A 27,476-nucleotide genomic window follows, 5' to 3' on the forward strand; every position below is an offset into this window, starting at 1 on the left:
AGTTGAATAATTTAAACTGTAAAATATTTCACAATAACCTTTTTTTTTTTTTAAGATTTATTTATTTATTTATTTGAAAGAGAGAGAATGAGAGAGAGAGCGAGCATATGAGAGGGGGGAGGGTCAGAGGGAGAAGGAGACTCCCTGCTGAGCAGGGAGCCCGATGCGGGACTCGATCCCGGGACTCCAGGATCATGACCTGAGCTGAAGGCAGTCGCTTAACCAACTGAGCCACCCAGGCGCCCCTTCACAATAACCTTTTTATTTCCTCTCAATCTTTCTGTTACGCAGTTAAGACATGAATATAAGAATAATGAGCATGTGCTTATTATTAGAACTGGCATATTTTTTTAAAACCTCACCAAGTCTATATTATATCTTAACATTTTAGTCTTAAGTAAAAATATGCTGGCTTAATGAATATCTGTACTAATAATCTGATTATGTTAACTGATCTCCATTTCTTTCCCTTTTTTTGAGGAATTTTTTGTGTTTGTCTATTTTCTCTAATCCTGATTGGTATTATTGTTACTGAGAATTTATATATTTGGCCCTCTTCTTGATATTTTATGTGCATTAATGACAGCAAAGTAAATAATGATACAGTTGGATTATAATCCAAAAACCAAAATAAATATCCATAAGACTATACTGATACTAATAAATGATTAAACAAAAAGTAAATGGGAGAAAAGGGACAAATTTTCTTACAGAATAATCCTAAATAGTATAAATAATATGTCCCCCTCCAGAAGGTGGGAGCTTAACTCCCCTCCTCTTGAGGATTGGCTGTAGTTAATTGTTTCCAAAGAAGAGAGGAGGGAATATGAAAAATACTAACTTTATAATGGAGAAATGACAGACTCACCTTAACCAAGTGATTAAGATTAATATCACTAATCATAAGTCATGGCGATGTCATGAACCCTTGAAATGGTACGGTGGGATGGGCATTTCACCTCAGTGGAGTTTTCCCCAAAACTCATAACTCCAGTTTAATCGTAAGGAATCTCAAGACAAATCAGAACTGAGGGACATTCTATGAAGTACTTCACCAGTATTCTTCAAGAATATTGTGGTCATAAAAAACTAAGAAAGACTGAAAAACTGTCCCAGGTCAGAGGAGATTAAGGGGATGGAGGATTTAATACAGTTTGGGATCCTGGCACGAAACAAGGACATAAATGGGGGTTGGGGGGAATGGATGGATTGTAAATACATCTGTTAGTGTAGTTAATAGTATCGTATCAGTTGATTTCTTAGTTTGGACAACTATGCCAAGGTTATATAAGATGTTAACATTGGAGGAAGTTGGGTGAAAATTGGGTAGGAACTCTGTGTACTATCTTGCAACTTTTCAGTAAATCTAAATTTTTTTCCATCACACGAAGTTTTTTTAAAACGCAGCTTTACAAGGCACATTTTGTGCTGAGAATCAGAGATGGCACTTCCTGCACAGGTGCCTGGCATGTGAGGAACCAGGACTCAGCCACAGGTCTCTGTGAACCCTTGGGCACACCTGGTCATTCCCTGAGATGTAGTTTTCTCTTTGGAAATGGGTTATAATGAAAGCTTTTCAACTGATTTTATTAAATACTGATTGATGGTTGGTACCATTCCCTACGACAAGACTGAATTTGAGAAATGCTCACCAGTTTTAAACCTGCTGCATTTTCATGGCTGGATACTCCCACTTGTGTCTTTAATTTTTGTTGAGACATCCTGGTGCAACAGCTGTTTTGTTGTCACGTTATTCAGATTGTTAAGGTTTTTTGAGGGGACAGAGGAGGGGCTTCAACAGGAATTACTCCAAATTTTCTGGAATCATGTTTTCTAAAGTTACGATTTTCAGTTATAATTCGGGGACAAAAACAGATTCCTTGAAAGTTAATATCCAGCTTAGAGAACATGCTTTTTCTGCTGATGGGGTTGGAGAGAAGGACTTAATTCTTTAGAAGTTTGAGCTATCAATTTCTTTATGGTAAATGCTTTTCGTGTGGAGATGGAATTCTCCAGAAAAGTCATTATGATATTATGAGGAGCATAAATAGGATGAGATTATGATAAGTGAAAATAATTTTTCTACATTTTCAAAAATCTGTGGAGATGATTTACCTGAGGAGGCAATTTCACAATTAAGGGGAAAACTTTAAGAAAGTCATATCGTCGACTGTACCTAGGGACTTGCACAGAACTTAATTGTTTTGCTAATCTACCCAGTTCATTGAAGTTATGATTGTGGACTGAAAAATATAAGAAGGAAGTGCTAGTATTTACATTGGCAGGCTAGTTATATATGGTGCAAGTCCCTTGATTTTCAGATTTTAGTGATTTCTTTGAATATATTGCTTTTAAATTAAGGTGAAAAACATTTAGGTAAATATAAAAGATTTATGTTACACATATAGGTAATGTGTAAGACTGTAGATATTTTGGAATTAGGCAACTACTTTAAGTACCTTACTTTTTCTCTTTCATTCCCCGACATCTCTTCCCTTCTTCTCTTAGTGTTTGTGCAAATTGCTCCTGATGCAAAATGGTACTGTTATTCATAATTTTAGTTGAGGGATATAAGTGTTTAGTGTTACATGTTTTTGGAAGAAAATGAAATGTGGGTAGGTATTTCTTGCTGTCAAAATAAGAAATATGTAGCACCTTCTAAAATGTTTTAAAATTGTTTCAGATTTAAATTTGTTTTTCAGAGTCAAGCAGCATTAGTCAAATATTGCTCTTCACTTTTATTGTCATTTGGAAAATGATCCAGGCTCTTCAAAATGTAACCTGATCTGAAATATTTATATTTTATTTTTTTCTTATACACTTGCCTTTGTTGAAAGAGTAGGGTAAAAAATGGTGGTCCCTTTTCTCTATTCCTTATACTTGCTGATTGTGGAATGTTTATGGCCATATGGCAATTGAGTGACCTTTTCTTTCTTTTTTTTTTTGAGAGAGAGAGAGAGAATATGAATCCTAAGCAGGCTTCATGCCCAGTGCAGAGCTGGATGGGGGCTCGATCCCTAAACTCTTGAGATCATGAGTCGAAATCAGGAGTCTGATGCTTAACCTACTGAGCCACCCAGGTGCCCCATTCATGTTGGTTTTTATGAAGTACTGTCCAAGAAATAAAATGCAAGCTCCTGTTATTACTGCTTCCCTTTTAGTTCTTTTCCTTAGTTCCTCAGAATCCAGATGGAGATAATGTTTTTGTAATTTGAAAAATATTAAACTATCCTCCCAGGCTACCTTCTCCCTATGTTCTATGGATATTTTCATAGGATAAAGGAGATAATCTCAGTTATACCTGAAATAGACTGTTTTAATTTAAAACCATTTAAAATTTTTTTAAAAAGTTGTATTTATTTGAGAGAGAGGGAGGGAGGGAGTGTGTGTACGCACATGTGCACGCCTGAGCGTGTAGGGGCAGGGGCAGGGGCGCAGAGGGAGAGAATCCTCAAGCAGAGTCCCTGCTGAACGTGGAGGAAACAGGCTTCCCACCAAGCAGGGAGCCTGATGTGAAGGCTCAATCCCAGGACCCTGAGATCATGACCCGAGCCGAAGGCAGACACCCAACCAACTGAGCCATCCAGGCGCCCTTCTCCTGGATCTCCTTAAATCTCCTTCCAGATTTAAAAATTCTGTATCTAAAGTTTTTCATGGCATTCTGAACTGTTGAGCTAGATTAAAAACAACAGAAGAAATTGGTTCAAATAAATAGCCTGAATGAGACTGAGTTTTGCTGATCTTTTTCCTTAGATTTCCTTGTCTACTCCATGACCAGATCTGGTGGCTTCAGAGAAATCTGTGCCCTCATGGTCACCCCTGGAAATGTCACAGCCTTTAGAAGTTGACCTACATCTCTGTGAGATATTTGGCCAACCTGTTTTCATACCGGATCCCTTTATGTTCATAGTCTGGTGCAGATCCATGCTCTGGGGTTATTTTTCTTACCTGATATTACAACAGTTACTGAGGTGTACTGGCCAGTTGCAGGTTGTGAGGTAAAACTAAAATCTTATACTTCTGGTTTTGTCAACATATCAACCGGAAGGATTTGCTGTGTAACAGGAAACTTACTTGCAAATTAATCATAATTTTCAAATGTGTACTTTCTGTAGAGAGTTCCAAACAAGAATTTTTTTCCCCTGGCATATTCAGCATTCTTGAGTGTCCTACTGATCTAAATGTAATTCTGTGATCTAGAAGCTACTGAACACGTGTTGTGAAGACTGGAAAAGACATGAGTTATTGCTCAGATTTTTCAGGTCAGAATGAGTTTTAAGAACTATGTACCTTTAATATTTCAAAGGAAAAAAACTAATAAAATTTGATGTACATTATAGGAGATTTGATTTTGTACATTAATAAAAAAATCTGCTTGGATAAATTATTTTCAATTTTTGCTACTAATTCCTGTTCAAAATTTAAATTCTGTTTAGAATGAAAATTAAAATAGAGATTTAAAAATAAAATATGTATTAATGAATTTGGGCTACAGAGGTGCTCTAATAATGTTTTGGCATTCAAAATCTCTGCATTTTGATTTTTTCATTTTTAAATTTTTAAAAAGTTACATTGTCAATATAATCGATGTCTTGTCACAAATTGTACCACACTTTTGTAGACTATCACTAATGATAAGTAGTCTACTAATAGAATTTTGACAGAAATGTGTGGATGTTTGAATTTCCTCTTTGTCTTGTCATAGTTCTGTTCAGAAATAGGAGCAAATTTATAAATACAAACTCTTTTATCTCTTTTAGCCCTCTCATTAATGATTAAGAATGTGGAAGAAAGCAATTACCCAAAAAGAAAGTAGGAGATATACAGATATATATCTCCTATAGTATATATATTACACCCCCCCCAGTATTTATACTTATTTATATATGCAGGAATTACAGATAATATGGGCTTAGCTAATGCGATGGATTTGCTGGACTGCAGATCAACAACATTGGGGCAATCCATATAGGATATTACACTTCAAAATAGACATGTGTCTAGGATAAGTGATGATAATACTGTGTTTGGAATAAAATCCTGTGTTTTTTTTATTTAAAAAAATATATTAATAGGCATGTCGTTGGTTTAAATGGATAGGGACTGCCAGACCTTCTGCCTTCATTTACAGGTTGGTTATTGAACCTGTAATTTTTTGTGTGAGTCAGTTTATTCCCAAACCCACATCTCTCTTTTCTTTTTTCTCTTTTTCATTTACTAACTAGAGGACGATTTGAAGGTCAGAAAAGTACATTGACAAAAATCCTTTTGTGGTTGTTATCTTCTGCTACGCGTTAGCCTTGGCCTTCCTTCCAAGGTCATGCTCTGGTGTAGCCATCAGGAGGCACACAAGGTAAACTCTGGCCACAGAGACCTGAATGGGTCTGTTACATTGAATCAACAATATGATTACTGATGATTTTAGCAAGCTTCATGTAATTAAAAAATTTCTAAGCCATAATTATTAATTTCACCTCAGTCTTAAAATTTTAGGTTAGACATCCTGAAAATGGTTTCTTTTGTGTCTGTGTATCATTTCTTGGGGAAATGATAAAGCAGAAAATTGAGCTCTCTTTGACTAGAATTGCCAAGTTGAAAAATAGGGTGCCTGGGTGGCTCAGTCGGTTAAGCGACTGCCTTCGGCTCAGGTCATGATCCTGGAGTCCCGGGATGGAGTCCCACATCGGGCTCCCTGCTCAGCAGGGAGTCTGCTTCTCCCTCTGACCCTCCCCCCTCTCATGCGCTCTCTCTCTGTCTCTCATTCTCTCTCTCTCAAATAAATAAATAAAATCTTAAAAAAAAGAAAAATAATTGTAAACTTAAAATCTGAAAACTACATGGGAATATTAGAAACCATAGGATGCATAGAGGGTACAAAAGTTAAATTTATATGCATTGCACGTTCAGTATGTCAAAATATAACACAATTCCTAATGGTCTTTCAAAAGGTGTTTGGAATTTTTGCATTAAAAAAAGTAGAACCATAGTTGGGTTTCTTATGCTAACATAGAAATATCTGGTACTTCTGTAATGTTGATGAAATATTCCTATATTTCTGCAGCATAGGGATGTAGGCTTGCCAAGGAATCTGACCATCAGCTAAGTAGCTGTTTCTGAGAGATAAAGCCTTGGAGTTGCAGCTTAGTATGCGAGGAATAAGCTTCTATCCCAAGGCACTGGGTGGCTTCTGTGTGGTTTCTTTTTATTGAATTGTAATTGGCTTGGGGAGGGGTGATGGGGGAGAGAGGACATTACTTTCCCTATCCTGAAAGAGATTTACTGCATAACTAGGGTACTGCTACCAGGGAGCAGCAAATTAATATGCATTTCTCAGCCTGGGTGGCTTTTTGACACCTGATGATATGGCAGTATATTTAGATGATAAGGAAAATCCCTGATCACAGCAGGAACATCTGTTTTTTTCTGGCAAGAAGGATAGCAAAGCTGAATGGCTGTTTGGGACAGCCTCATGAGTGAAGGATTAAAATTGTAATTAAAAAAAAGGAGAGTAATTCCTTATGGTATTTTTCCAATAAAAATTGTTAAAGTAGTAATGGCTTTAGTATAATAGATTATTTCTTGTCATTAGCAAATTTAATAATCATTAGGATTTTGCATATTGGTACTAATGACAGATTTTTGTAAGTCTAAAGAAAAAGATTTCTGTTGTGTTTTTTTTTTTAAAGATTTTATTTATTTATTTGACAGGGAGATAGAGAACACAAGTAGGCCGAGTGGCAGGCAGAGGGAGAGGGAGAAGCAGGCTCTCCGCTGAGCAGGGAGCCAGACATGGGGCTCGATCCCAAGACCCCAGGATCATGACCCAAGCTGAAGGCAGCTGCTTAACTGACTGAGCCACCCAGGCGCCCCAAGATTTCTGTTTTTACCTTGAAGTTTACCAATATACAGAATGGAGGCATTAATTTGATCATAGAATGAAATAGATTTAAAGTCACATTCTCAAATTTTTAAAAATAAATACAGCTCTAACTTGTTGCAAAAATATTAATGGCAAAGATTTTTGTTGGTTTGATTTTTTTCTTTAGGTTAGAAAATATAGGTTTTGCAAATATATTTCACTTAAAAATGTTGACTTTTTTTGTAGCTGACAATAGTCTGATCCATTAAAAATGTAGGTAATCTTGCATAGACATATTAAGACTACCATGTTTTTGTTTTTGTTCTTGTTGTTATTTATCCATCTAAGGACTTTATTAGTTACAAACTCTTCTTTCCTTCAGAAACAAATGACAGCATTATGTATTGCATTCCATGCCTTCATACTTTTTTAAAAATTTTTTTAACTTTTAATTAAAAAATGGGAACATAGGAATGCAAACTCACAAATGAGCTAAGAGAAAATTCTTTTCAAAAATCAAGTACTTTAACATATATAATTTGGAAGAAAAAAGCAGTGTGTTTATCAATATGTACTATCAGGCACTCACTCCTATGCAAAGTTCATGTAGGTAGTAAGTTTAGATTCATTGCTAATCAGATCAGTGAGTTTGGGAATGTTTTGAGAAATGCTCATCAGATCTTTTGGACGTTCAGATATTTCAGCGTCAATGCAAGGTTAATAATGAGAACTTTTTTTTTGAAGGATTCTTTTTTTGTTTATTATTATGGCCTCTCATTAACTTCTCATTCTTCTATTAAGTACATTAAATATTTGTTGGGTACCTACTTTGTGAAAGGCTCTGTGCTGGGCATCATAGGGATAGAAAGATGGTCCTTTCTCCAAAGCTTATAATGTAGTAGAGTTTGCTAGATGATATGGCATTTATTTTTTTTAAAGAATTTTTTTTTCATTTAAATTCAGTTAATTAACATATGATGTATTATTGGTTTCAGAGGCAGAGGTCATTGATTCCTCAGTCTTATATAATACCCAGTGCTCATTACATCAGTTGCCCTCCTTAATGTCTGTCAACCAGTTACCTCATCCCCCCACCTCCCTCACCTCCAGCAACCCTCAATTTGTTTCCTATGATTAAGATTCTCTTATGGTTTATCTCCCTCTCTCTCTGATTTCGTCTTGTTTTATTTTTTCCTCTCTTTCCCTATGATCCTCTGTTTTGTTTCTTAAATTCCACCTATGAGTGAGATCATATAATTGTCTTTATCTGATTGACTTACTTCGTTTGGCGTAATGACCTCCAGTTCCATCCATGACATTACAAATGGGAAGATTTCATTTTTTGATGGCTTAGTAGTATTCCATTACACACCCCCCCCCCATCTTCTTTATCCATTCAGCTGTTGATGGACATCTGGGCTCTTTCTGTAGTTTGGCTATTGTGGACATTGCTGCTATAAATATTGGGGTTCAGGTGCCCCTTCAGATCACTACATTTAAGACTACTATGTTTTTAAAATCATTTACACTGAAATGAGTATTTTTAAGCTGAAAATAATATGTACTGTATACATTTCAATTGGAAATCATGAATATCCAAGCATATATTGTGAAGGAGAAATCATATTGCATGTTACAGTATTTGTTGTTATACTAACATTATAAATACAGAATCACAACTTTATAGGACTACAGTCTTTGTCTGAACTTTGGATCAAGCTCAGGATTGTGAGGGAGAACATGAGTGAAATGCTAGTAGTACCTGCATGATGCTATCAACAAAGTAAAGCATATATTGCATAGTGATTAATAATATATTTTAGAAATTCTTCACTTTCTTGATAATGACTAAGGTTACTTCAGCTGGGCTTCTCATACATTATAAATTAATGTATGAATTCATTATTGACATTACCATAACAATATTGAATTAGGAAAATTTTTTTGTTATGAGGGGTTAATATCGATTTTATTTTTCTTATCTATTAACTACTCAAAGTTGATTCTACAAATATAAAATTGAATTTTTTGGGTGGAGTTCAAAAGGACAGATTTTTTTTTTTAAATCTTTAGCCCTTATCTCCTTTAATATGATTATTTTGTGGTGGCCTGAAACATGAATTACATGTCATAATTGATGTAATTGGAGAAATGTCACACTGCTTTTTAGATGCAATTGGAAGTAATTACATTATCCACAGACATTGTATACTGTAGGTGTGACATTGAATTGAAATAGGCATATAACAGTTATACATCTTGTAGTATAAATCTAAACGTACAATCATATTTCAGTGAAAATGCGTTTCACTGATGTTTATAGTGATGCCTTTTGAAAGCATTCCCTTTTTAATTTTTAAAACAACTTATAGAAGTGTTCTTTGAAAATTCTGGGATTCTGAACCATGTAAAAATGGGAAATACAACACATATTGAAGTAAAAGCCCTCCATATTGGTATAGGCCATTGAGCTAAGTGCTTGAGTTTAAAGGTGAATGGTGATCTTCTGCCTTGGTTTCGATGTAATAGTGGAAATAGCAATTTTAAAAATTAACTAAATTATAAGTTAGAACTGAAATTAGAAGTAAAATGAGAATATAGTGGTAATAAGAAACATGACATTCTGATGTTTATTGAAAGGCCAGGAATCCTTCTTAGAGAAAGTAGAGATTGCATTGGGTGTTGAAAAATGGTAAGTGATTTTACAGAAGAAATGTTATTGGAGTCTAGGCTCTGAAAGAGCATAAGTGAAGGTGAAGAGGCATGTGGCACAGCAAGCGTGATTGTGTGCAGTTTCCTCTGGGCTACCTGCAGTGTCTGTCCCATGGGTGATGTGCTTTCAGCGTACATTGTAGAACAGTCCTCTGTGGGAAGTGGCGGAGAGCACTGTTGGAGAGGTTAAGGCTGGGGCCAGCCTCCAGTTCGAAAGTTGCTGTACTAGTTTCAGATGAGAGATGAGTCAAAAGAGGTGAAGAGCATGATGAACATTTTTCAGAGGGGCGCCAGGATTGATGGAGAAAGTGAGTTTCATTTTGGATCTGTTGATTTGGAGTTATCTTTGGGATGGCTGGTTGGAAATTTAGATCATGAATTCAGGAAAAGTTTAGTGTTGATGACCTATGCCTGGAAGTTGTCAGGAGGGAGGTTTTGAAATGATACACTTTTTGAGCTTGGCTAAGGAGACAGGAGTGAGCAAGCCATAGACAGAGCTAATAAGGGCCATTTCAGGAAAGAAAAATAATGGTGGAGATTCAGAAGGAATCAAAAGAAAGTACCAGTCACATCCTGGATTCTAGACACTAAGGAAAATGAGCATTTTGTGTCATTTGGTCTCTTCATTTTATAGATCTACTTTTCCCTTTTTGCAAGTGGTATTTTGTCACTATGTGAACATCCAGCTCACTATCAACTCTTCATCTAACAGTTATAGAATCCATTGATTATCTTTGCCTGAAGGAGTTATTTCTTTAGGAGCTGTATGCGGTGAGTTTTCTAAATCTATTCATTATTCTGTTTGCATTACGTGGCATTCTTCTGAAAAGACAAGCTTCCCCTCATCGACTGGCACTGTTGGTTTCCCTGAAATACAGTTCTCCTGAAAAGGCAGAATAGATTTTTAATACTTTGTGTTTAATTATTCATTTTCAAAGTAAAGAGTTGATGTAGTAATCACCTCTAATGGTGGAAAATGAATAGAGAAGCCAGGTCCTTAGCCAATGGCAGCAGCCCCAAGATCCTTGATACAAAAATTCTACTTGTGTTTCTCTGCACTCCCAATCCTTCCTCCCTTCGTGGATATTTAATATTCTCTCAGTAATACATTTATCTACCCCTTATGACTTACTTGAATTTCTTGGCATTAAGTCAGCTAACTTTGCTTTGTTCTCAAGTTATCACGTGCGGGTTTTAAGGCAGAGCTCCTAGTATTTTGAGATACAGTGAGCTTCGGTTTCTTCAGTTGCTTTATTCTTTTCCTTAGACTTTGCCTGTGTCCTTTGCTTATTTTACCATTTCCATGTTCCTGCAAGCAAGGTCAGTCCCTGATTCCTGGGTGTGGAGCAGCATCGTAATCCTACAGTGTTTTCCTTGTGCTCGCAGTTACATGCTGTGTTATAGCTTTCTTGAGCTGCAGTAACCAGACATGTACAGAGGTTTTCTAGTAAAAGTACTTGCTGCTAATGTTTAATTCTTTCGAGGTTTTAGTTTCTTATCTAGGTATATTAAAAAGAAAACTTTTTAAAGTTTCATACTGAAGTTTATACTGGTAAATATTTATAGATTTAAAAAGATTTTTTTGTACACCACAATATTGGCATAGGTTCCGGACTGTCAATTCATTTTGAAGCTTTTTTCTCTGATGGAATTCATGAAGGAGCAGAAAACTGTATCTTGGTCTATTGCTAAGGTCTGTACAGTGCAAACCTGTTACATTATACTTTTTCGTGTCTATGTATTTGCTGCTCATATGGTTTAAGTCATGAGGAATAAGAAACAGTCATGTGTATAATGTATACAGCCAGATCATCCTTAACAGAGTTATTAAGGAGAATATTTTGGTCCTTCACTTAAAGTGGGGCGCTGATGTAAGTGGGCCGAAGTGGTTAACATTTTAAATTTGTTCTTGTAGGAGATATTTAGATTTACATGTTGAACTAAAATGTTTGACTTCTCTGCCTTATCCTACCTTCCTCATTTCTCTTTAGGACATTGAAATTAGGTTTTATTTTTTAAAGATTCTATTTATTTATTTGACAGAGAGAGAGACAGCGAGAGAGGGAACACAAGCAGGGGGAATGGGAGAGGGAGAAGCAGGCTTCCCGCAGAGCATGGAGCCTGTTGCGGGGTTTGATCCCAGGACCCTGGGATAATGGTCTGAGCTGAAGGCAGACGCTTAACGACTGAGCCGCGCAGGTGCCCCTGAAATTAGGTTTTGCAGCCCAGAAGCCAAAGCAGATTATTATAAGTTATTATTTCAAAGAAATATCCAGTAGCATTTGGTTGCTTTGGGACATTTTTTTTTTAAGATTTTATTTATTTGTTTGAAAGAGAGAGAGAGATTGAGAGAATGAGTAGGAGGAGGGGTGGAGGGAGAAGCAGACTCCCCGCCGAGCAGGGAGCCCAACAGCAGGAGTCGATCTCAGGACCCTGGGATCATGACCTAAGGCAGACACTTAACCAGCTGAGCCACCCAGGTGCCTACTTTGGGACATATTAAGTAAATATTTATCAGCTAACTAGGTTTTTATGTAAAGACTTCACTTGCCATAAGCACCTTGGGATGAGCAGTTATGTATCTATTATGTACCATGTATTGGGATAAATTAATTTTTCCTTTCAGTTGATATTTGAATTAATGCATACAACTAGCTCGTGAAGTAGCTAACAGAACAGTCTAGAGAATCTTAAGTCTCTTGCCCAAAGTCACACAACTACAGAGATCTAAATAAAGAGCAAATTCATTCATCTTTTTATTTTACATTTTTGGTGAATTATAGAAAATATCTCACAATATTATTATAAGACTAGAAAGAAGAGGAAATTCCATGATTGAGAGGTATCAACAGTCTTGTAGAGAAATACTTTTCATTTTCTAGTGCATGTAATTGGCCTGGGGAGATTGATTTGGGAGGGAGTGCAGGGAAAATGGTTTTGTCTCCTGTGTGCGGTATATATGTGGCTGCCTTCCCTGCTCTAGTCATTACACTCCCTTAACCCTAGACGGATGACTGCATTCATGAGGTCTAATCTGGGTGAAATGTCCTCAATCAGCTATTCTGTGTAGGTTTGGGAAAAATATTTTAAGTATGCAGAATCACTTTTCTGCTACTTTTGGAAGACCAAATGCATCGTTAATTTGCAAAGTCTGGTTTTTTACAAGACACCTTTTTGTTTCTTTTTGAATAGAAAGATGAAAACTATAGAAGCCTTCCACGGGATGCTAGTAACTGGTCTCACCAATTTCAGAGAGACAATGCTCGCTCATCTCTGAGTGCCAGTCACCCAATGGTGGATAGGTGGCTGGAGAAGCAAGAACAGGTAACATAAATGAATCTTTCTACACATGTCATTGGTGTAACTTCCTAGCCTATACCCTGAAAGATGTTTCCCTCCATCACTGTGATGATTAAAGGTAAATTTTTCTAACAAACTTCAGGTAAGTACCAGGCTCTCTGTCAGAGTTTGTCTAATATGAGTATAAACTATTTCTGTGGTGTTCCTGGATCAAAGATTTCTCCTAAGCGGTTATGAATATTTGCTGTGGATCCTGGAGTATCATGACTTCCGAACTTGTTATGTTGCTGAGGCATAGACATTTGGCAGTGAATAGTACGGCTTGAGTAGACTTTCAAGACCACTTTATAGGTTCTTCTCTTTATTGATAAGCAGTAAGTCAAAGGACCTGAAGAGGCAAATTAAAATGTTCTATCTTACCTGACTTCACTCTATAGGAGAAATACATTCTATAGTGTTATTTCAGAATTTCGATGATTTCATTGGGTTTGGGGACTTTCCCTTTCATAAATGTCAGGGAACTATTTGAGGTTTGTAAGTTTTTAGAGGTGCTCAGTTTACTCTGCAGGGTTGGCCATCTACCATTCGTGAAATCAGAATCGTTTACCACTCAGTGTAAGTAACTGGTTTGTGTCCTGGGAAAAGCAGCTGTTTACAAATTTCTTATGTCGCTGCTGGAGAAGCCGTCACCACATGAAGACTAAGAATTTATCCGGTTAGTTGTGACACATAAAAAACAAGTTCTTTCAGTGTTGTTGTTTAAAGTCTGAATTGTTTCTTGTTAGTCACAGTATTTTCTTTTTAGTGGAAATTCTAGGGTTTTCTTTGTTGTTTTAAACAGTTTTTGTATTAAAAACACACTTACCTCCTTACTTTGTCACTTATTTTCTTAAAAAAGTTCATTTAAAATTGAAGGCTAGTGAATACTAAGAATGTTTTGTTTTCTGTTTTGGTAATTTCTAAAATTATTAATTATTGCCTAGATAGTGGAATAGTTGTTTTTCAATTTAGATTAATGATGTCAGTGGAAAGAAGTCCTAAATGTTTTACTTTTAATTCATCTTAGTCTGTGTTTTATAGCATAAGCCTCCTAAAATAATTTTGTGGGGGGGGTGCTGGAATATGAAACAATAAAAAAGGGACAGTTTGCCTTTGATACCATGTACGGTATCACAAACGTACTGATTTTTATCATATCGTAAATGTTAGAATACATTAGAAGCATTGTGTGATGGAAATAATTTTAAATAATTAAAAAACCATGGAAGTCCTACTTAGGAAAAACATTATTTTCTCAAAATACAGATTTTAAACTCATTGGTGTTATTATTTCATTACCATTTTGAGCTAAATATTTTAAAGGATTAGTTTAGCATGGGCCTGTAGTCAGACTGGCTGGTTACCAGCTATCCACCATAAATGAGACTTGGGCATGTGGCTACTTTGTCCATACTTCAGTTTACTCGTTTATCAAACGAGTATAATCATAGAACCTGCTCCTACAGTTGCTGCATCCAGTGATAGAATACCTACCAAGGGGTTATTAGAATCATGCCTGGTACCCAGGAAAACTGTGTGTCTTAATATATTTGTTAGAAAAAAAGTTGGCAGCCAAGAACAGAAATTCTAGATTGCCTAAGAAGACGATACTCCTTATTCATTTAACAAGAAATCTGGAGGAAGGGATGATTGGTGGTGTAGTCCACAACCCAGCGGACCTCACTGAGGATCCAGATCCTCCATTTGCTGGGAGCCCAACAAAGGGCCTCCATGTCTGTGTGCTCCAGCTTGTCAGAGCCTCAGACATCATGTCCTTTATGGAAGAGGACATGATGCCTTTATCTTCTGCGTGGCTCTTTTTGAAAGCAGACAAACCTTTCCCACAATCCCCTCCCCCCTCCCCAAATAGGTGCCCTTCACGTTGTGTTGCCTAGCATTGTATGACTTGCACACCAGTTTCTAAAAAAAGGGAGCTGTTGGTTGGGACTAGTTGAGCTTGATCTCCTGGAGCTGGGGGTGTGGGTGTGGCGGTTTGTCTTCCCTAAACACAGCTGCTCATCACTGAATACAGTCAGGGTTCCCATAAAGCAAGAAGGGAGGTATGGTTAGCTAACTGTGCTAAATATGATTATTGTTATTACAAGATTAGGGGAGAAAATTGGCAGTCCAGAGTTTCTAAAGTAGGATATATTTAGTTGTATTCTAAAAATACACTTTTTTTTTTAACTGTTGTGGTTGTAGATGTGTTTTTAAGGAGGTAATATAGTTTTTCTTTGTAATTTTGGTATAAAATAGTTTCTTTTTACACAAAAGGAGTTGCACTGGGAAGCCACATACTTTTTTTTCTTCTCAAAAGACTCAGCCTTGATTTGCTTCTGTTGAAGTTATTTGAAGCATTTGTTCCTTGATAAGCAGGTTTTAAAAAATAAGTACTTCCTTAGTCTATGTAGTATAATGTAAATGGCATTAGTTAATTGATTCCTGAGCCTGAAAACATCTTCTTCCTTGGCTTAAATTTAAAAAATGATGATCCATTCACTGAATTTGATGATTTCACATCAGCAGGATAATTAACCAAACTGAAATCTATTTAACTAGACAAGAATAGCAAAAACAACACAAAATCTGTATTAAAACTTTGCCTAAAAGTAGGCACAATTGTTTGGGCAGAAGAAGACAAAGAGGTTATGCTAGACATACTGTAAATCTAGTCCAGAGAGTCTCATTTAATTGTGCATTTATTCTTTTAACTGTTTCCCATGAGTCATCTGGCTTTAATAGCCAAATGTCTCTTCTGTGGGCTTTTTTCCTCCTCAGTTTTTGCCATTAAAAATATAATAAGAGATGAGCATCGCATAGATAAAAATAATGTTTTATATGGTAAAAAACAAAAATCACCCCCCTGCCTTTACAATTTGGGATCACCAGGGTAGAACTGCCTTCCATGAGTTACGCCATCTGGACTGAAGAGGTCAACAGAGTTCTAGATTTTATATGTCTTCAGTGGTTTTGTTTTTGCTCTGTTTCCTACTAGATTGCTCATCTCATTATCTGATTTTTTGAAGGCAATTCTGACCAGATCAGTTTTGCCGGTGGGAATAAACAGTAGGAATAAAAAGCACAAGAGAGCGTGTTAAAGTGCTGAGCTAGTAGGCACCTCTGGTAGCTGAAGGTGGCTTTCACTTTTTGTGGTGTTGATCCCCTATAAGGGGATATTGAATCGTTCCCTCTTTTAGAATATTCGTAAGGTACACACTCATATAATCAAAGGTAGGGGATGTATTTTATTAGAACTTTGTACCAGCAAGCACTTGGACTCAAGCTCATCGTGATTTCCAGAAATAGACGTCTTGCTTTTCAGTGACTAATTCTTGCTCAGAATAGCCTGTAGCTGAATCCTACATCAGGTTCCTCTCAGAAGGTAGAGGACTATGTATCTTTCAAAGAGCATCCTTTTCTTGTGAGCTCTTAGAGGAAGCACAAAGAATCCAATACTAAATGGGTTGTTGTGGTATTGCCTTGAAAAAGTTTTCATGCTTCTGAAATTCTGACTCTGAGACCCAAGAAACAACAACAATAAAAATCAACAAAAGGCTTAGTTTTGACGTGTGGCAATGCTTTAAGAAATCTGAATTCCTTTTAACCATTACCATTTCCCTGACTCTGTGTAGACTATAATTTAATATTGGCAGATAATAGATCATAAGCTGACTTTGTTCTTATATCCCTACAGTTTATTGCAACTAATAAATTCCACAAAAGGAGGCAGGAACTTTACAATACGTTATTGGAGGAATTTAAGGCCTGAAAGTAGAGGGACCTTCAGGGAAATTTAAGCTAATTGGGAGCCTGCCATTTTCACTACCTTGACTTGGTGAACAGGCCTGAAGCCAATTAACAGAAATATCCAGGAGGTGCAAGGCACATTCCAGCCGCCACTTAAGCTCTGTTATAGGGGAATGACTGCCCTGACCTTTAGAGAAAAATCTATGTTTTAGGGCTTTTTTTTTTTCCATCAAGCAAAAACTTTGTCTAATTGGCAGATTATACTGGGGGAGGCAAACTGTGAGGAAAACTACCTTAAATGTTTGGTGGTGATCCAGTTCACGTGTGACAATGGATGTGCGCGCTGTCCTCACCTTTGTCCCTTGGCCTTCTGGTCCCCAACATTCAGTGTTGTCTCACAGCCATGAGTATAAGGAACAATGACAGTGCCTTTTCTTCTTATTTTGTGAACTTTTGTCACTGTCTACAGTCATGATGCTTCTGCTTCAAGTTTTTTCATGTGGAGAACATTCCTGACTTTTGATATTTATTCCTTCTGAGATGAAGATGGCTAATATAGGCATAGTGTCTGTTTTTACGTTAGCCCGAGTCAAGTCCTAGATATTAGAAGTAGAAGATAGCTGAACGTTAAATAGAAAGCATACTTTTTTCTATTTTTAAATTTTAATTAATTAATTATTAAGTAAGCTCTATACTCAGTGTGGGGCTTGAACTCACAACCCCAAGATCAAGAGTCTCAGGCTCTACGGACTGAGCCAGCCAGGTGCTTCTCAATAGAAGTCATATTGAAATAAAATAATGCTTGAGAATAAATTTCTTTCATTTGTCCTATTCTTAAAAAAGAATTCTGCTCATTGACGGCTTATTCTGATACTTTTTAAACTTTTGAAAATATTTATGCTTTGTAACTATTTACATGATACACAATGAGAAAAGGTGAGATTCTATGACAGGGTTTCATTTTTGCATTTCATTATAATTTGATTAAGTCCAAATCTTTGAACATCTAGGGCAATAATAAATTTTAAAAATTAGAGACTGTTTTGGATGTGTTAAACATACTGTAGTGAGGAAACATTTTTAAGCTGATCCAGATTTTATATGGGAATGGTTTAAAAAAGAATAATCAAGCCAGGCGATAAGTTATTGTGGTAATGGGTGTTGCCTGTTTTACCTTGGAGTGATAGGATGATGGGTGTCTGGGATGATCGGGTCCTGCTTCCATACCTCTCATCGAAATTGGTTTTTCCTCTGACCTGCCTGCACATGGGGAGATCCTTTTCCTTTCCCAAATGTTTAAGAGCCTTTCCTAAATGGAAAAACAAAATAAAACAAAACCCCAGCTCATTTCACTGACACCTAGAACCATCCAGATGACGTAAGTAGTCGGTTTCCGAATATGAAATGATCAGACTTTTTAAATTACAAAGTTAGGAGATGGCTTCCTTAGCAATCTAATTACAACAGCTGCAGACCAGTCAGTGAACTGACTATGGGGTCATCTTGTTCAAACATGGAAGGGCTATAGAAATTCTGATGTGGGCAGAGGCAGGGCCTCATAGCATCTGCCTCATTAATGGGACATAGGGTTAGGTTCTGGTGCTGCCAAATGGTCCCTGGAATGTGTGTGTTTGTTTATGCTTTACTTCTTTAGCCCCTAAACACTGAGAAACCAAATCACTGCTAGGGTTATCTGGATAAAAATAATCAAAGCCCTCTGCCTCCAAATTCTAAAATTCTACAGTTTTCTGTTAAAAGGAATAGAATTTATTCATATTATTTCCTGATTGGCAAACTTCTGCAGAACTTGGGCAGAAGCAGACATCATTGTGTTTACTTCAACAGCAAATATAGAAACTAAAAACATGAAGATTGTTTTAGAATTAAATTTAGTTTTCATTATAAAATGCCAGAGATTTTCTTTAAGCAGAAACCTTTTATATTCACAGTAACATTAAAAAAAGAACGAAAACAACCTTTGAAAAGAGTTTTCATGTCACCTGGATATATTAATGCCAATAGATTTTGTTGTGCTTTAATAACAAGATGATTATTGTAATACATGTCTTAAAATTATTTGTGTTTTCAAGCACAGTGGAAGCATCCTGTATGTATGTGCCATATTATTTTCCATCAGCCCTGCACGTTTTCTACTTTTATTATCAAAGAACTGTGGACAGGAAGCATCAGGCAGAAGAAGGGGACTAGAGCACCGGGACCCTGGTAGACATTCTTCTGAGAAGGACACGTTAATTTCCTGAGGAGCCTTGCCAGCCACAACAGGGCCGCTTTGGAGGCTCTTTGTTCAGAGCGACAAGCAGCATTTTACCCTTCCTTACATTTAGTGGCAAAAAGACACCGTGAGCCTGCAGAGTGTGTGTAGAACTGGAAACCTGCCCCTCCCATGAGTGGGTCCTTTTGTCTGACCCATAACGCACCATTTGTGTGGCCTTATCTAGGTGGTATAAACTCTACAAACTTCATTTTCACTGTGTACAAAATGGGGAAAATAACACCCATTTGGCAGGTACTGACTTTGTGTGTGAGGATTAAGTGATCTAGAATACGTAAAATGCAGATCCAGTTTCTGGTGTATTGGAGACACTTGTTGGATGCCACTTTCTCCCCTCTCTTTAGTTTAGGTAAGAACAGACTTACTGGTGACACCTCAACAACTTTCTCTAGTATGGAGGATCTCTTTTATTTTCTTACATATTATCTTCTCCTTGCATATTGGAAATGCCATTTGGTATGCTGGGCTGGTTCATTTTCTTTCCTGGTTGTACTTCTAATGGCCCTCATCATCCTTTCAGAATTGGATTCTTGCTTCTGTGGCATCTTATCAGAATTAGAATAAAATTTAATCTTTTTAAATCATCTCTGGTTCTTTTCTGAAGAACATAATCTGACACAAAAATGACATTAGCGTTAATCTCTGTGTCTGTGTCCATTTTTTATATTCCCTTTTGTTTTTGGCAAGCACGTGTGGCTTAAATGCAATTAAATCTTAAGAATACCATTTAGGAATGTTAAGTGTCTTACGAGGGCTTCTGCTTGGCCACTGGCTAAGCGTCTGGGTCCCTCTGTGATGTGAATGGAGTCAAGGAGGCACTGTTTGACTCACCAGCTTTTGGAGCGAGTTGTGCAGTTTGGGGTGTCCTCATCAATTCTCCTGGCCCTTTATTACTGGCCCTATTTATTGCTTGTTTGGCCTATGGAGCTAAAAGCCTGCAAGCAGCAGGAAGTGAGAGAGAAATTCTACCCAGTGAAAAACCTTTGGTGGTATGTGGATTAACCTTCATGGGGAGTCTGTTAGCTGATGATTTTCTTGCCTGTGAATACAGCTGCTAGAACCAGATGTTTAGAGCATGCACTGTGGATAAAGATACATTTTCATTTTTTGCTATGACCCTCAGGTGTCTTTTCATATTTTCATCGCAGGGGCAGTCTTGAAGATTTTTGTTGTGAGCTGTGCGATTAACTATGACGATGAAAAGAATGCACGCTTTATCCTCTCTCTTTATTCCCACCAATCTGTATGTCATTTGCTTTTTGAAAATTTGTTCTTTATTTCTGTGTTCGGTGAACAGTGGAAGTGCTATTCTTTAAAAAATACTGGCTAAGAAATTACATTAACATTTTCAGCTTACAGTATGTTGTTTTCACTGCCCATTTCCTGAAACCACTACAAATGGAATCACTCAAAAGCCATTTTTAATTTTGGAATGTTATGATCTAGGTAGGTACGTCTTTCTTTCTTTCTTTTTTTTTTTTTTTTTAAATCAGCCCTACACAGGCTTTTTCCAGCTACCTTCAGCATGGATCTGAAATGGTCCTGAAAAATGGGCTGTTTTAAGTGCTAAACCGTTTTGCCCAATGGTTTTATGTTCTTCTTCCCCCCACTGAGGTTTGTGCCCCATAGTATTTTCACTGGGTCTGTTGTAAATCTGTGATCCATTTTTTTTTCTCTGCCCATGTGCCTGAAAAAAGGTTGTTGTGAGCTTTCTTTAATATGTGACAAATTCTAAAGAAATGAAAGTTCTGAAAAGAAACATGTAGTTTCTATAACATAGCCCTGATGGTATGGGAGGGGAGGTTAGGGTGGGCTTTCAGGTTTCATTCCATGTTTTGTGTTATTTATACTCCTCCATGGTAAGCACATACAACTTTTGAAATATTTTTATTTTTGGTAAATTAAACTTCATAAGATTAGAAAACTGAGCAATTTTCTTTTCTGCATTACTGTAGTTCCCAAATTATAAGATAAAAATTGTCATGTCAGTATCAATTGGAATCAAGGTAAACCCTTTGAGAAGCATAATGTCTCTTCCTCCCTTTGGTGATCCCTTTAATTCTCCATTAACTGGCTCTCCTGTGATTGAACATCACAGCCCTCTGAGAAAATAGAAGCAGGATTAGTAGTATCCTTGTGTGCCTCCCCCCTTACAGACCTCCCTCCTCAGATGTGGGAGAAGCTTCCCAGGCCTCTCGAAGGCTGACATCGTCACCTCTCCTCTGTCTGCTCTCCCTCCTCAGTCTTAGGACTTGCTCTTCAACTCCTCTTTCCACAGTCCTGACTGTGTGTGTGTGTGTGTCTCTTTGTGCTAGATCTTTCTATCAGTTCACACTTCCCCTCCCTACAAGCCTCTGGCTTACTGTCACCTCTGTCTGGCTTGCTGTCCCTCCCAAATCACAGATTTGGTTCCTTCTTATCTTTCATGTATCCGGTCACATCCTCTCCCTCAGGAGACCTTTCCTAGTTCCCATTTTTGAAAGAGGGGGACGTCCCTGCTGCCTTCATTATCGCCTCCTCTCTCACCATTCTTTATAACGTTTATGTCTGTCTCCAGGCACTGAAATGGTCCAGGCACTGTTGTGTTTACTTTTGTTTGGATCTCTTAGTAAGCTTCCATGAATTTTTGGGGTGAATGAGTGTTTCAGTAAATTGAAAGGAAAAAGTTTTTAATGTCCTCACTTTTTCGGATTTCCAAATTATGGGTAGATTCCTTGTTAGGTGGATGAGATTTTATAATGCCATTGGATATGATCTTGTGATTTTCATTAATTATGAGCTAAAAATTGCAGATTATAAATAAATTGGAGAAAACTTGCTAAATATTAAGACACATACCTGTGGAAACCTGAGAAACAGTCATACTTGTGAGTCACTGATGTTTGATTCATTGCTTGTCATCTGCACATGGCAAAAAGACTGGAAAATTATTTCAGACCAAAGGACCAAGGAAGGGGGGAAATCTAGGTAAAACAGTGTTCCTACTTCAGAGAGCTTGATGATACGATGGAGAGCACAGCCTTCCTTGTGCCCAAGTTGATCTTTCTCTGAGAATGTCTTGTAATTGAACATAGATTTAAGTGTTGAAAAGTGAACACTGTCAGTCTTTTACCAACAGGCTGCCTGTGTCCTAATGATTTCTACTGAACTATAGTTGATCACAGCAGCCCGGGGAAGCCACCTGGGAGGGTAAAAGCTTCATAGAGGAGGTGATGGTATCGAGGCTAAGAGCTGCCGTGACTTAAGCGAGCCTTAGTGAGACACAGGGAAGAATAGGCCTCCCAGAATGTTGTTATGGGCCCAGCATAGCCATCAGTTCTATTATAGTTCTGAAAATATTTAATTATCAGAAAATAGTAAATTTGTTCATAACTGAAGTGACAGATACATTTTCCACTTAATTAGAAAAATCTATTTGAACAAACCATTTGGTAATATGTAATAGTTTATAAGCAATTGAGTTGAAAGTAATATGGTTAATATTCTCTTCTAAGTATGTTTATTTCATTTGAGAGCTGTTTTTTGCTGTTTTAGATTTTTTTTTTTTCCCAGAGAGTTCTGAGGGTTTTCATTTTCATTAGAATGAATATGAATTATACAATTACTCTGGGACCTCAAGCTGGTTTTGGTACTCATGTGTTCACTATATAAAACATGGATGTGATGAATTCTGATCTACCATTAATTAGCATATTATACCTAGTCTGTAGCTTTTTGATATTATTTTCTTCATTCAGTTCTCTGAGTACAAGTTTCTTTTTATAAAATGAATATTTGATAGAATTAGATATTTGATATGATGAAATTGAATTTTAAAAATTATTACTTTTTAACGATTTTATTTATTTATTTGACAGAGAGAGTGAGAGAGCACAAGCAGGGGGAGCAGTAGAAGGAGAGGGAGAAGCAGGCTCCCTGCTTGCAGGGAGCCCGATACAGGGCTCGATCCCAGGACCCTTAACTATCTGAGTCACCCAGGCGCCCCTAGAAATTATTTTCAAAGAGAGAAGAAATATCCTTTGTTTCTGATGGAATTGCCCAGCAAGTTTTTTAAAGGAATTGATTCTGATAAGAAGATTACACTACACAAGCTTGTATAGAATTTAAATTTTTTAAAGTTAATGGTGAGAGATGTCCCTGTTTATTCCTTCCCATCCTCAGGGCTCATTAGACATCTAAATGAGACGAGTGTTTAGAATTAGAGGCTCTTCCCTGTTAGATTGGAAGACAGTATAACTCATGGACTATATGGGGATGAAGTTGATAACATGATTTTTTTCTTTTTACTTTTTAGAAGAAGGTTATTTATTTGATTTTTGCAAAGATCATATACTCAGTTCCAAAATCAAACATTTTTCATGCATCTGCAACATGCTGCCTTCCAGTCCCTAGCTCTCCTCCCCATATGTAATCACTGGTACTAGTTTCTTGTGGATCCTTTCATATACTATCATTCTTTTATGAGAAAATGTAAAAATTTATCTTCTTTTCATGTATTTATGTAAATACTATCTACCATGTTCTGTGGTTTATTTATTTATTTATTTATATTTTGCTTAGTATGGCTTGGCAGACTTTCCATAGTAGAACATAAAAAGTAAAATAGTTTAGTAATTTTCCTTTGTTTAGATGGGCCATTGTCTGCTGATGGCATCTGGATTGTTTACTATCTTTGCTATTAGAAACAGTATTGCAATGAATAACCTTTGTACATAAGCCATTTTGCATTATCCAAGTGATACTTAGATACTTAAAGATGAAATAGTACATTTGTGGATTTATACAAGAGTATATAGATTTGTAACTTTGGTGGATATTTCCAAAGTGATCTCAGTAGATGATGGGCCAAGTTATACTCCCACCATGAGTAATGAGGGATTGTTGACAATTTAAATCCTCTTATTCTTTTATCACTTTTTTTGGACCAGGCTTTCTTTCTTTTTCTTTTCTTTTCTTTTCTTTTCTTTTTCTTTTCTTTTCTTTTCTTTTCTTTTCTTTTCTTTTCTTTTCTTTTCTTTTCTTCTTTCTCTTTCTCTTCTCTTCTTTCTCTTCTCTTCTCTTCTCTTCTCTTTCTTTTCTTTTCTTTTTCTTTCTTCCTTCCTTCCTTCCTTCCTTCCTTCCTTCCTTCTTCTCTCTCTCTCCCCTCCCTCCCTCCCTCCCTCCCTCCCCCCTCCCCTCCCCTCCCCTTTTTTTCTTTCTTTCTTTCTTTCTTTCTTTCTTTTCTTTCTTTCTTTCTTTCTTTCTTTCTTTCTTTCTTTCTTTCTTTCTTTTCTTTTTTTTTCTTTTCTTTTCTTTTCTTTTCTTTTCTTTCTTTCTTTCTTTCTTTCTTTCTTTCTTTCTTTCTTTCCTTTTCTTTTTCTTTTTCTTTTTCTTTTTCTTTTTCTTTCTTTCTTTTCTTTCTTTTTCTTTCATTATTCCACCACTTAGTGGCTTAGATGAGTGTTTGAGGGGTCCTGGTTGATTAGAACTGTCTCTGTTTCTGGATGTACGGATTAGTTTACTCTGCAAAGCAACTGGTATGATTATTCTTGTTGTTTTCAAACTTCTCTCTCTATCTTGTTTAGAAAGTTAAGATGGTAAGGTGTTGGCCTCTGCAGTTACAAGTGAAAGTATCAGAGATAGCTATAAAAGCAGTGATTTTCTTCTCAAATTTTTTATTTGTAGCATCAGTATGTAGATTAGGAATGGGTATGCATACAGTAAAAATAAATATTATATTAATTGTAGATACCAAATGTGAAATTGGTGAAATTACATTTCAGTGTTTAGAGAGGTGGAATGTGTGTCCCTATTCAAAAGGCCCTTCACCATTTGTGATGCTTGGTTTTAGATACTTTATGTCATTTTTTCTTTCTTTTACACAGAGATCAAGTTCTGATTTATTAAATGCCATAGTTGACATAAATTAATATAGAATCTGACTTTCTCCAAGAAAAGCCTTGTGTAAATATGAGTACCTGTTGCTATATGAATGTGGTGGTTATTACTGAGGCTGTTTTTACTAAAGAAAAAACATAGCCTGGGATCCTGTTGCTTGCATCACTGACCAACCTGTGACATTTTGAGTATTATTCCTCACTTTTGCTCTTTTTTTTTCACTGTACCTCCTGTCCTGGAGATTCTCTTTCTAAATGCCTCTCAGACACCTACTCATTCCTCTCCATCCCGTTCTCCTTCCCAAGTTCAGGCTGCCCCCCACTCTCTCCTGGGTCCCTGCCCCAACACTGCAGCCATCCGCCTGTCACCCTTGTCTCCACTGAGGTCAGAGTGATGTGACATGAAGAATCGTGCTTACCACCCTTTAGGGTTTTGACCATCCTCAGCATCAGTGGGGGATGAAGTGGTTAACAGCTAGCTGCTTGAAGTCAGAGTGACCCATGTTGGAATTTCATAGCGTGTGTTAATGCTGAGCAAATTCCTCAAGTTTCTAAGCCCCGATCAGGTTTCATAACTTTCTAAGACGTATTTCAGGGGATCAGGAGGATTAGATGAGACAATTCTTATAAAACTTTTAAAACAGTACCTAACACGCCATAAACACTCAGTAAACGTTAGTTTTGATGCTGGTGTTTTTCTGGTGATGAGGGCTTCCTGATGTTACTCTGCTGACCTGCGGATCTGCTGCTCGGGTCTGCCCCCAGGTCTGCCGGCTCCCCGAGCTCATCCTGCCTTCCGGACTCCTCTTGTGCGTGCATCGCGGGCCCCTGAACGAGCCGGCCGGCTCTTCGCTGTTCTACTGAGTCCCGTTCTTCTGCTCTCGGCTTGGGTGTCTGACACCTGCTTCCTGCAGCCATTACCTTATCCACCTGCCTGCCTCTGCCAAAACCCAAGTAAAGTGGGTGTAGTGGTTTCTTTCTCCTTTTCTGTCATAGCACTTCCATGGTTCGTTATGATCACGTGTTTTTCTTTCTCTCTTAATGAGAGCGTGGCGCATATCTGTGTCTCAGGGTTTCCTTCATGTCTTTCTCAGGGAGGTGTGACTAAACTGCCGGTGGCCTTGGATCTCTCACGACGTTTGCATCTCTGTGCACCATGCTTTCATTGAGTGTGTTTGTAATCGGAAGGGGCTATTTGCCTGTAATTTGTGCCTCTAATTTGTGTACTTGTCCTAAAACATTTTTTTTAATTTTTTAATTGTTATGTTAATCACCATATATTACATAATTTGTTTTGGTGTAGTGTTCCATGATTCATTGTTTGCTCATAACACCCAGTGCTCCATGCGGAATGTGCCCTCCTCAATACCCATCACCAGGCTAACCCATCCCCCCACCCTCTGTCCTAAAACATTTTTATAGCAAGCATTTGGATGAAGAATATCTTATTCCATAGATAGTTTATCTTTCCTCACATACTGACTGACTTTTCAAGAGTCTCTTCCAGATTAAGTTGGAGCAAGTTTGAGGGGAGGGCAAAGAATGTTAGATTATATCAGCAGAAATCTAGGCTTTTGGACTTACTCATATTTTAAGTCCCTGGAGGGACTAATTTTCATGAGAACTTTGTATTTTAATCATAAACAGACCCGATTCACTAATACTTTTATAAACCTTTGGCTGAGACTTTGGCATTAATGTTCTGAACTCTTAGAAAAAGAAACGTACTTTTGTTGGTTGGCCAAGAAAAATAGGTCTTAATTCAAATAAAAATAATGTGTTTGTTATTTTAAAGAGATTTTTCCATTGAGCTGTGTTTTAAACTTTATGCCAATTTAGTTGTCTAATGTTGGACATGGCTTAGGACGGGATTTAAGGTATTTTCTGTGCCTTAATATAAGGACGACGAAAGCAAGTTATATTAGCATATACATTATTATTTAATTAATATTGTTGTGGATTATAAAAAGATGAATCCTGTGTCTCGTTTTCTTAAATATATTGGAAATGGTAAAATATATGAGGAATTTTTATTGATGGTGAAGTTTTCTTCAGGTACATGCGCAGTTTTTCTCCTGCTGTTAGTAAGTGGCTGAGCTATCACTTTGAATCTATTGTATCCCTGGAAGACTTGCCCTTGGATTCTCTGACATTCTGTTTCTAAGCTCACTGGTATTATTTACAGAAAAATGTCTGTCTTTTGCTCTGCCTGCGTGCATGCAGGTCACTTCTCTAGATGAGATTTTATATGCTCTTCCTTGGTGTGATCATTTAGTATCTGTTCCTGTCCCTCTAGCCTGTGCTTACCTACAAATACTAGCTGATTCCTTCTCTCCTGGATGTCTTTGAACTATCTTTAAACTTTTTCCCAAGCAGAGGGGAAGTGGGCCCTAGTCTAAAGGACAATGTGAGTTGAAACTCCTTATTTTGGAGCTAACTCTGTATCTAGCTGTGCAGTTCATCACAGCCTCTGCGTGCCAGGATGACCTTCATCCCCTGTGAAATTTCATGTCGCTAATTTCTAGATAGTTCCTAAACCTAGAAAATTCTGTAATTGTCTATGACCTTCTCATTTCTTGTAATTTTTGCCATGAGTCTCCCACATTTCAAACTTTTGTTGTTCTCCTTCATGTTTTATCCATTGCCAGGT

At 37.1% G+C, this 27,476-nt stretch overlaps 1 protein-coding gene across 9 annotated transcripts in view; it reads left to right on the plus strand.

Moving 5' to 3' along the window:
• The window catches only part of PARD3 (par-3 family cell polarity regulator), a 646,927-nt gene that overhangs the window by 309,843 nt on the left and 309,608 nt on the right, over nucleotides 1–27,476 (plus strand). For all 9 annotated transcript variants that reach the window (XM_027592712.2, XM_027592716.2, XM_027592715.2 and 6 more), the window contains exon 5: nucleotides 12,764–12,895. In XM_027592712.2, coding sequence (XP_027448513.2) covers nucleotides 12,764–12,895 — 132 coding nt within the window. The remainder of the gene's footprint in view (nucleotides 1–12,763; nucleotides 12,896–27,476) is intronic.

This window comes from Zalophus californianus, chromosome 9 (genome assembly GCF_009762305.2).
Source record: "Zalophus californianus isolate mZalCal1 chromosome 9, mZalCal1.pri.v2, whole genome shotgun sequence".
Lineage (NCBI taxonomy): Eukaryota > Metazoa > Chordata > Mammalia > Carnivora > Otariidae > Zalophus > Zalophus californianus.